The 11,358-nt window shown below is 32.8% G+C and overlaps 1 protein-coding gene across 3 annotated transcripts; it reads right to left on the reverse strand.

Moving 5' to 3' along the window:
- Positions 1 to 415: 415 nt before the first annotated feature.
- On the reverse strand, positions 416 to 8,529 carry LOC113853028 (putative transcription elongation factor SPT5 homolog 1). 3 transcript variants are annotated; one of them, XM_027483465.1, is made up of 23 exons: positions 8,364 to 8,529; positions 7,880 to 8,266; positions 6,229 to 6,467; positions 5,992 to 6,138; positions 5,747 to 5,905; positions 5,570 to 5,653; positions 5,372 to 5,442; positions 4,923 to 5,277; positions 4,649 to 4,804; positions 4,458 to 4,555; positions 4,312 to 4,360; positions 4,068 to 4,220; positions 3,838 to 3,981; positions 3,655 to 3,748; positions 3,402 to 3,563; positions 3,277 to 3,322; positions 3,096 to 3,190; positions 2,896 to 2,974; positions 2,501 to 2,555; positions 2,304 to 2,418; positions 2,068 to 2,211; positions 1,346 to 1,443; positions 524 to 1,159 (listed from the first exon to the last, which is right to left on the reverse strand). In XM_027483465.1, the coding sequence occupies exons 2-23, from the start codon at positions 8,214 to 8,216 to the stop codon at positions 914 to 916; spliced, it is 3,126 nt and encodes a 1,041-aa protein (XP_027339266.1). In that variant the 5' UTR covers positions 8,217 to 8,266; positions 8,364 to 8,529; the 3' UTR covers positions 524 to 913. The 3 variants fall into 3 exon arrangements, 2 of the variants coding, with proteins under 2 accessions (XP_027339267.1, XP_027339266.1); XM_027483466.1 differs by lacking the exon at positions 8,364 to 8,529 and having other exon boundaries at positions 416 to 1,159; positions 7,880 to 8,317; XR_003502479.1 differs by lacking the exon at positions 8,364 to 8,529 and having other exon boundaries at positions 871 to 1,159; positions 2,304 to 2,555; positions 4,923 to 5,250; positions 7,880 to 8,317.
- Positions 8,530 to 11,358: the final 2,829 nt, after the last annotated feature.

Genomic DNA, 11,358 nt, shown 5'->3' on the forward strand with positions numbered 1-11,358 from the left:
AGTTTAAGTTATTATCTTGTTTACAGTGCAGAAAGGTTTTGAAGAGAAAGAGATTATAAGACAAAACAGATGTTAAGTAAAATTGAAGTAATTTTTATGATAATAATTTAATTTGGAATCAAACAGTTTTAAATGGATTTGATTCTGTGCGCGTTTTAGAGCTTTGCTACATGTCAAAGATGTTGCTGGAGGAATATTTTACTATAATTTTTTGTGTATAATTGAAATATTATATTTTTATCGCTTGTTATGTTTTATATTATTTATATAATATACAAAATATAAAATAGAAATTCTATTTTATATTTTGTTTGATTTTAATATATTTATAGAATTCTACTTAAATATACTCAACAAAAGCTGCTTTATGTTAGTCTTGTGCAATAGTTTTCTGGGACATGATAGGCTAGTGTGTGATTGGCAAGATCTCACTCGCACTTTTACAAGATTGTTTGATATGAATATTACATAATTCAGGCAGGAATTACCAATAAACTTGAGTCTGTTAAGGCAAGACTAATTGCACGGTATGAGGCACCATTTTCTAGCCCTATTTTATTTGAAACAAATATACAGAACCATTTTAAGCCGCCTGAAAAACGGGGACAGAAATACATGTTTCTTTCATGTTCAGACAATCCTTCGCAGGAGGAAGTACAAAGTCGGTTTACTAGATGTGTGATCCAAATTGATGACTGCTATTCTATCCGTTATTTCGGGTCACCCTATTGTAAGAAAATTTTTTATAGCGGTACTTATTGATGCAAATATCTCATTATCGGTAGTGGAAAAGTTCAATCAACCAAGCTGGTCAGACGAAGGAGCTCGAAGGGTATTATAGTTGGACAGAGGAAGCACTCGTAACGGTTGAGAAAAAAGATATGAATTAAGTAATTTTTCTACAAAAAGCTTATCAAGGTTGAGCTAATTTAGCCAAAATAACTAGATCTAAAATCTTGACATCCAACGTGTCATCTACCTTTACAATTCCATCAGTACCATCTACACCAATTAATTTGCCAGTGGCACCACGCAATGCCCCATCCATAATTTTAATTTTGTCTGATTTTCTTGGTACCACAGCCTCCATTTCATTAGGAATGGCTGTTATCGTTTCACCATTTCCACTAGAACCAAGAGCAACCTTGTAAGAGCCATCCTGAAGAAACAAAAGGTCAACGTCAATAATATCATTAAACAGAAACCAAGCAAATGGAATGAGTAGTTATGAAAAAAGACAGCTTCATATCATATAAATAGTTTGGCATTTGTCTCAACTTGAAGATCCCTCTCATACAGATCTAAAGAAACATGCATATACAAGCAAGGTTCTATGTCAACATACCGGAAGAACCTCTCTTATAATTCCAACAGATTCCTCTCCTGCTCTGTGTACATTGACTAATATGTCTGGCATGAACCATGGCCCTTCGTGTACTCCACCTACAAGATTGAACCACCAAATTAGCAAACTAACATAAGAAACATACAACAAATTTAAATTTTTGTTGATGATACAATCGAATAAGTAATACAAGTAATAGATCCAGGATTATGCTTGTTACAAAAATGGAAAGGTAAACAACTATCCTAAAGGAGATGTCAGCTGGAGGGTTTTTGCAACATGTTAGGCACACAAAAAACAAGAGAAATGGTGTTTGAACTAGAACCCTCTAAATAAATTTTAAAAAATTAATAGGAACAAGAGATATAAAGTTTAAAGTAGAATAACCACTCCATCCTTGACCATGTTTGAATGAGACAGAGAAACAAACAAGTGGCAAACAAAATACCATGTGCAGAGTAGTAAGCATCTTTGCATTTAAATGCACCATAACAAGTGTAGAATCACATATCGGTGAGACATACTACTAAGCCTACCCGTGGCCCTCCTCCATTTCAAAGACTAACCTTTACATGTTATTTGCTATCATAGATGAAGAAAATAAGATACATCATATAGTTGCAATGTGATGATGTAACCAAATAGACAAGCGGCAAAGAAAGAGTCGGACCGAAAGATGTACATACTAAACCTGTCTGTCAAGATTGACAAAACAAACATACCTAAAACTGGAGACATCATGTCCAGACCACCAGTGCCTGGAGTCATAGGCTGTCCACCAGGGGTGCCAGGAAGATAAGATGCCGAATTTGGTGTCATTGGCTGCCCACCAGGTGTTGATGGTAAATATGGGCTTGGAGCATTTACTGCAACACAACCCCATCCCCCAGAACAGAATATTAGCACACCAAAAAAAAGAATTACAAATATGCTATTGATTATAAGGAGCAAGAATTACCATAAGCAGAACTGTCCCGTGGTGTCCCAGCCTCGCTATAATTACCACCAGGAGTGCTCGCCCAACCAGCACCAGGAGTTGGTGCTTCATACGGCCGTGAAGGGGGGCTTCCTGGCTGAAAAGTTTGAGAAGGGAATAAATATGGTTCATCAAGTTAAGTTGCAAAGTATCTCAAATAACCAAATCTCCTGCCTGACCTGGTACTGTGGACTGGTTCCCCAAGAGCCTGGATTTCCATCTTCCCAGTTATCCCTGATTTTATTTTCACCATCAGAAATCATAAATCACATACACCATTCTACTAAATAGTGCTGAAGACTGTAAACAGGTAACAATGCTTTTAAGTACCAAATTCCTAATAACCCTTATGCTCTAGAAGCTTTTGTTTGGACGTTCATGGTGGTTAATAAGTTAATTGATTTAGAGATCTTTTCTTTTCCTTTTTCTGTTGGATAAAATAAATTAAGAAAAGGCATGGCATACAGAGTGGAAGGAAGAAATATTTTTTAACAAAGCATAAACTAGGAAAAACAAAAATCAGAAGAGCGCAGTATATATTAGCTCAACAAGGAACAATGATGATAGGACAAACCTTGGAGGACTCATTGGAGTATAAGGATTCCATGCTCGGTCACGCATAGGTGTCCTCATTCCATCATGAATAGGTGTAGCTACAAATAGCAGTACGTTTAACAATTTTAGTAGATGTATCAATCAGTCAACAACAGACCCAAGTCTCAATCCTATAAAATAAATCAAGCAAGAAACCTACAACAATAAAATCAAACCAACCTCCAGGATCTCTCATAGGAGTCATATACGGATGTAAGGGAGTTCGAGAAGGATGCATAGGGGTTTCACTTCCCATCCCATAGCGAGACGTGTCCCTGGCAGAGGAACCCATAAGAGTCAGATGGTTGAACATCTTCCAATGCACACAAGGAATCACAAATTATATGTACATAGAACCTACCGATATGGGGTTACAGCCACATTGTCAGATATATGGTTGCGGTCAACTGCAAACAATCAAGTCAGAGACCATGCAAATACAGAAATACAAACAATTCAGATTTTGGCCCCACTTTGAAGACATACCTGTCACAACCTTCATTTGGGATTCCAATTCAACACGAACAGATGCCCCTTTATCTTCTATAACACGGCCACGATAACCTTTATAAGGACCCTGGCGTACTTTAACAGTTGCACCTGCCAGACCATCATGTCCCCCCCTACCGCCCCTATGCCTCCCTCCAGCTATACCCCATCCAAATAAATAATCATCAGACAGATTTCTTAGGAAAAACAAGGCAAATCAAAATGGTAGACTGGTGACATTTAGACATACAATTAACTGGAGGCCCTCCTCGAGAAAATCTTCTTGGAGATGGTGGAATACGATGTGGACTCCTAAGGCTGGAAAATCTTGAGTAGGCATCACCCTAGAGAAGGAAAGGAATAATTTCAGCAAAACACTACTACAAGTATAAAAGCAAAATTGCATAAAAATTAAAATAGAAAAATTAATTACATTTCGGTCACCATTGGAGCGTGAGCCTCCCACAACTACACAAGATTGGGCCTTTGCACATATAAAGCCTGCATGTTCAAGATGATGGCGATCAAAGATGAACAGGATTCCTCTATATATGTGCTCCACAGGACCTTGTTTTCCCTAACCAAATAATATAAATTAAAAAATAAAAATTTGAACAATATTAGCTTTCATGAAACAAATATAACCAAGAGTCAGAATCTCACTTTGCACGGACCATCAACAATCCGCACAACATCCTTTGATGATACCGTATTCTTAAACCTATCCTGCACACTTATTTTCTTCTCTATCTTACACTTGATCTCTCTTAATTTAACAAGCACAACTTCAGGTCTGTCAGGAACCCCTTTAAGAACCTAAAAAGGATAACAAACATGAATATAAGGACAAGGGTCTCAAAATTTTAATAAAACACGTATTAAAATTTTCATTCATTAAGGTACTAACCTGAAATGCTTCACTTTCTACACGTATTATCACGCCAAAGCTTAAATTACTGTACCATGGCAAATTATTAGAAGTGAGAATAGTTTGAACCATAGAATGCAGACGTAAGGTACTATGCCTAATCTCAAAACACAAAAAAGGCTTACTCTAGCAATACAAGATCTCGAAGTTCATAGTCCCCGATTCTTGTAACTCCAGTGGTCACTTCAGAACTTTCAACAACATCATCAGCAAATACACGGATCTAAAAAGAAGATACTTTTGTCATTTCTGCACTAAATATAATAAGAGATTCACAAGTCTTTCAGTAAATCTATAAAGGGGACACAAGACTCACATGCTCTTTTGTTGTATCAGATATCAAGATCAAGACATGTTGCTCCACCTTCACAACCATTCCAGTAGCACCCTCTTGAGCACCAGTAACAACCTTGACATGATTTCCAGGTTCAAAATATTTACAAAGTTCCTTTTCATTCACTGCGAGAGTTTTCTGACAAGTAGAAAAAATGACAATTAGATAAGTATGAAGACAATTTATTGCAAATCAACATGCAAAACCAGCAGACTACACAGGGAAGAAAACCAACCAATCATCAATTCATACTTACCGGAAGACCCTTAATTTCTGGTCTTATATGAACATTATCTTCATCAACTTTCTCTACCCACCCCTTCAAGTTCTTTAAGTCGCCCTTGACAATAATGACAGCATCACCTTTCATAAAATGCCCTTTCTTTCTGTTTGCAAACAAAGTTGACAAACTAGCAACATCACCATCACCACTCTCACCCGGTTTACGAAATTTTTCAAGCTCATCAAAAGTAGGTTTGATGTTCTGAGCACTAATGGATTTTATTGATACAGTTTTGTATAAGAATCCATCTTTGAACATCATGCCGCCAATCGCATCAAATCTTTCCCCATATGCATCACGTCTATGCTCCACACGAATATGCAGTTCCCTGAATAGAAAGCATAAATTTAATCAAACCAGGAACTGAAAAGTTTCCAAGAAACAGAAGACATTCAGTGACAAAAGGAGAGAACCAGCAATACCTTGCTTCATCGACATTCATAAATCGAGGAGGAGGAACAAAAGCCTTCTTTTTCACAACTTCCCTACCTTCCTGCACAACACAAGTGATTTGCAAAAAATTATAGAGTCAAGCTATTTAGACTTTCAAGAAAGTTAAAAATATAAGCATTGGTCAAATAGAATGCATCAATTTAGCAAGACACTGAAATATTTCATACCAATTTGTTTGCAAGGGCCTGTAAGTCTACCCTTGGAATTAGTTTCACAGTAACTCTCTGCCGCACATTATCAACATCCACTACCTATAGAAGAAATATTTGATGGTAAATAAAGAAAGTAAAAGGGCCATCCCTTTTATGACAGAACATCAAAATTTTATAGAATGTGCTGCATACTTTGGCAAGATCCCCTTTGTAAGTCCCAATCTTCATTCTGACCCATGTATCTCTGGCAAGGTCAATTGCCTTGCTTTCAACTGACAGAACATCAGTCATTTCTCTGATAGGAACAAGCGTTATTTTTTGGCCAAATATATTGCGCTGACCTTTGCAAGCCTGAAAACAAATGCAAAATATATATAAAAAATCACAGTTCTATCTATAAAAATTTGTGTTATTTATTACAACAGACATGACAATACCTCTCTAACATGAGCCTCTTTATCTGCTTCCACATATATATAATTTTTTAGATGATCAAGAGCAATAGCTGATCTGATTTGCAATTCAGACCCCTTATCTATGTACTTTTGCATGAGGCAAACAGCTGTTTCTCGCTCACGACCAATCTAGTCAAAATAACCCAAAGAATATTAATATGGCATGCTTCTATATCCGTGCAAGAACAAGGAATTCATCACAAGTGGATAGGATCATACCGCACATTTGACCATCCACAGCTTTGGATCTCTCACAGATGGCAAAAGTGCTTGTTGTTCAACATCTGTTGTTTCTTCAGAATAATCTGTTACTCGCCTTCCATATCTTTCCTGAATGCTTCTGGCCATAGCTTCAAGATCTTCATGATCTTCTTGGTGATGTGGCAGCATACGGCTACTACGCATCCTTCTCCCATCATCTTCTTCTGGTAGATCAGCTCCACCCTCAACAATGAAGTCTGCATGTTTCAACAGTTGTTAACATATCTACATAAATAACTGATGTATTTTACCACAAAGTAGCTGAGAGCCTCATATACATTAATAATAGACATGCAGAAGGGCAGAGATAGAGAGGATACAAACTAATTCATACAATATCTGAATTTATGTATTTATAAAAACACTTCAATTCTATGTCCCATTTTTAAAATTAATTTTTTATTTGATTTATTTTTTAAACTTGTCCTCCATAAACTGTCTTTAGAGTAGAAAGTAGTTTTGAACACATTTTACCAGTTTTCATGTAATCTCAACTCTCACTTCAAACCACCACAACTACCGTCAGTGTTCTCAAGCATTCAAAACTTATTCTCAAAACAGAATTCATCAAATACAATTTTTGATAATTTATTCAGAGAAATAATTCTTGAAAACAAGAATAGAATCAAACAAGCCTTGAATATCACTAGGTAACAAGTTTGGTTATCTTCAAAAAACAGGGATAAGGAAATCAGACTCAGACGAGACAGTTATGATGCTGGTTAATATTAAACTCCTGATGGTAGAAAACACTCGGACAACGTCTTTGAAAACTATTATTGTTTTTAGATACCCTTCAGTATATCATAGATTAGGTTCACAAGTCACAACATAAAACAACTGAAGTCTAAAGGCAAGGTGAACAGAGTATCACTACCAACAATTACAATACTCAGTAACATGAAAATGTTTTTGAGCCATATAGACACACTTGATTTACTGACTACCCCATTATGAGAATTTTGTTTCATAACCATTTTTTTTTCTCACAAAGTGTAGCTCACCAAGTTCCGAATCAATGAAAAAACTCGACTAAAACAAGCCCTCACAACCAATCAGAAAAAGTAACCTGAAATAGATGTAAGAACTCTTGCTTTAAAAAACACCTAACACCATCAATAACATAGATGACAATGAATCTACATCAAGAAGAAAGAAACTGCATGGTGCCTGGAATAAATAACATTTCATCCATCAGGACTTATTAGTGATAGCGAATTCCAGTCCCAATCCCAGTTCCATGAGAGACATGATAAAACAAACGAGCATGCCACAAATCACAAAATCTCCTTCCAGAAAGGATGATCTTGTACAACCAACAATATATCACAAAACAAAATCCAAAACATCAAAATGACAGTCATACACAGACAAAGTCGGTTAAAACACCACCTGCGCGGATTGGATAATCGATAACACATCTAACCGAGGTTCGAACCAACCAAAACCGCCCAATAATTTCTACACCATCTAATCTATAAAACTAATTGATGGAGAAGACAAACCCTAAATTCCCACTTCCAACCCTAATTCCACCCCAATTCAAATCTAACCGAATTGATTTGCCTCTAAAATTAATAGAAAACAATAAGAAAAGTGGAAAACGCACCATCTTCGCCTTCCTCCTCTTCCTCCTCTTCATCACTATCGACCACAGCCTCCTCGTCGAAAAAATTGGAAGCAGAAACCTTCTTATACTGACGCCTGCGACCACCTCGGCCATCGAAATCCTCGTCATCGTCATCCTCTTCCTCCTCGTCCTCGTCAACCTCCTCGGCATCATCGTCGATGAAACCAGATCTTCTCCGCTTCCTGCCGCCACTGCGTCCTCTATTATCCTCTTCCTCCTCGTCCACTTCTTCGTCGAAGTCGGCAACCTGCTCCTCCTCCTCGTACTCCTCGTCGTCGTCGTCGTCGTCGTCACGGCCCATTCCTCGGTGACTCATCCCGCAAACCCTAAACTTCTGATGCGAGTGTTGCTGCTCTGCGCGCAAGCCTACAACAGATTTATGGTAACATGAATATCAAGTTAAACAACCGAGCCCGTAAAAATAAATAATAAGTTGATTATCATTATTATATTATATACATACGAAAATTGTATCAGCTGTAAAACTTGGACGTGGCTTCCTTCTAGTTTTACAGTTTCTTTCTGTAGCCCTAATCTATCTCTCCGATTCTAAAGAAAAGAGACGATGACTTTTGCCGGGTTAAGAAATTATGAAACTAATGAATAATAATAATATTTGGACCAAATTTGCATGCCAATGTTAATTTATTATTTTACCCAAAAATACTGACATTGTTAGTAGATTTTCTATTTCATTAGTAAAAGTTAATAAATAAAAAAATATTTTTATTATTTTTAATGATTATTTACAGATATTTATTGTAAGGTAAAATTTGCAATATTCTTTACTATTAAGATGGTTTGGTATATTATATTATACGTAGAATAATCTTAATTATCAGTTTTTTATTGATAGATAATAAAATTAATGGTTTAATTAAAAAAAATATTAATATTTTTTTATTTTTAAGATATTAGAAAAATTACAAGAGCATAAAAATACTTTATCAAGATTATTAATACCACAGCAAACACTTATTATAATTTTTAACAAAAAAATAAAATAAAATTTAAATTTATTTTTAAAAATAATTTTAGCAATGTTACATGGCTTTTAGATTTTTCTTTCTTGTGACTTGAATGCGTTTTTAGGATTTTCTCTCAATTCATTTTGGGCTGCGCTGTTGGAGTTCATCCTTGTTCTTCAATAAGCTTGTGTTGAGACATGGAGAATGACGATAGAAGATGTAAAACAAAATTCATTTGTGAAAGAAAATTCAGTGAATTAAAGCATAAAAAAGGCAAAGAAGACGAAAGAGAGTGAAAAAGAGATGGAGAATCCACCATTTCATGTTAATAGTTAAATTGTTAAGAAAAAAATGTGAGTTGAAAATTTTAGAACAAAATTTCAAAAATATGAGAAGGAAAAGAGAAATAGGGAGGATAATGTGTTAAAATTGAATAATAAATTTTTTTTTTTATATTTTTTTGTTAGTATTATATTATTACTTGTTCAGAGATAAAAATTCTATTTTAAAACTAAAGATCAATTATCTAGATGAGCAGTTATTTAGATTAGGATTCCAAACTTACTTTTTAAATTGTATAATAAGAAATTTTTATGGCAACTTAAATCTTTATTAGAAATTATGTTAAAAATTGACTTTGATACAGCAAAATAGTCTAAGAAAAAATTTGTTTGGATTTGTATCGAAATTAACCTTATGAAGAAATGTATTCTATCACATATGGATTGTTTGAGAAGAGCATTTTGGAGGAAATGGGAGAATATAAATTTATATTTTAAATAAATAAATTTAAAATTAATATTTTTAAAAATAAAAAATATAAATTAATATCTTAACAAAAAATTAATGTATTAATAATGTATTTGTCATCATAAATAATATGTCATTTATTAGGAAAAAAATAACGGCTTTAAAAAATAAAGTTCTAATTTTAAAAAATGTGAAAATTATGGAGCCTCTACCAAAATTTTATTTATTTTTATAAAAACAAAACATTGAAAAAATCTTAAGAATCTCGAGTTTGAAAGATGGTTACGAAATTAGCACTTTTATTCGCCTGTTCAAATGAACAATGTCTTAAAATTAAATAGTACAAATAATTTTAAATACTGATCTAGATATATTTTTTTTTGTTCTCTTATTTCATACTTTTTATTTTTTTATTTATTATACTTATTTTTTGAAAATATATCTCAGGCATAAATTATTATTATCATAGGCAAAAATAATATTTGAGATCTCAACAAAATCATTGATCTCAAATCATATTTTATTTTTAAAATAAAATAATTTTATAAAAAGAAAATTTTTATATTTTTATTTGAAAGCTAAAAAATGTCTTAATAACTTAAAATAAATTTTATATTTTATTTTAGAAAAATATTAAGCACTTAAAAATATTTGTTTATTTATTTATTATTTTTGCATGTTTTTTTTTTTTAAAATGATTTAACATCTAAAACTGACTTTAAAAAAAAACAGAAAAAATACTTTATTTTGAAAATAATTTAACATTCTAAAAAAATTTTATATTTCATTTTGAAAGATTTAACTACAAAAAATAAAAATTTTTTTTTTTTTATGGATTCAATAAAAAAAAATCAATCTTTATATTTTATTATGGGAAAAATTATAATTAGAATATTTAATTGAAAATGTGTTTCTTTTTATTTTATATTTTTTCACAAGATAGGATGATGCTCAAGGAAAAAAAAAAGCAAAGAAGAAAAAAGAAAAAGAACCAAAGAAAGAAGAGAAAAGCAAGAAGGGACAACAAGAATAAAAAAAAGTACTAAAAACAAAGAGAGAGAAAAATAATAAAAAAAATATTGTAATAAGATATTAGTGCATTATTTCTATTTACAATGAAAGATGAATAACATAGAAAAGGAATCAAAAATCATAACTTTTTCTTGCAGTATCTCTCTCTTGTATTTTGTGTGAAAATATTGTGTGAAAAAATCTCTTGAAAATTTTCCTCTGAAAAATTCTCTTTCTAAAGTTCTTCCTTTCTATGTAGGTTAGTCACTATTTATAATAGGATTAATATCTAATAAAATAAAATCAGGTATATTTTTTATCTTGATTATTTTGATTTTTTCTTAAATTAACTAAAATTAAAAATAAAAATAATGATTATTATTTATAAATTATCTTTGTGATTTTTATTGATTATATGTCTTTTTAATTATCTTTTTTTATTTTCTAAAATTCATTATTTATTATTTAAAAAAATTCACAACCCAAACAAAAATGAGTATTCACAATATATTTTTTTTAATTTAAAATTAGAAAAATATGATCTCTCCTCCCTTCTCCTCCAAAAACCTCCTTCCAAACAACTTTTTAGAGTACTTGGTCAAAGGTTTAATATTAAATGTGAGAGATTATACTTAATTTGTTTTTTCTGTAGTAAATATAAACATAAAATGGAAATTTTTCTGAGGGCTAGAAGTTATTGTAATTCTAAAGTTCTTATTGGTTATGGTA

This window comes from Abrus precatorius, unplaced genomic scaffold, assembly GCF_003935025.1.
Source record: "Abrus precatorius isolate BTA unplaced genomic scaffold, Abrus_2018 Scaffold10, whole genome shotgun sequence".
Lineage (NCBI taxonomy): Eukaryota > Viridiplantae > Streptophyta > Magnoliopsida > Fabales > Fabaceae > Abrus > Abrus precatorius.

Excerpts from the sequence above, each read along its gene's own strand:
- LOC113853028 (XM_027483466.1), bottom strand. The coding sequence starts at position 8,216 with ATGAGTCACCGAGGAATGGGCCGTGACGACGACGACGACGACGACGAG. Across the intron at positions 6,139-6,228 it reads TGTGGATGGTCAAATGTGCG|ATTGGTCGTGAGCGAGAAAC; the intron begins GTATGATCCTAT and ends TATTTTGACTAG. Across the intron at positions 3,982-4,067 it reads TTGTTGATGGTCCGTGCAAA|GGAAAACAAGGTCCTGTGGA; the intron begins GTGAGATTCTGA and ends TTATTTGGTTAG.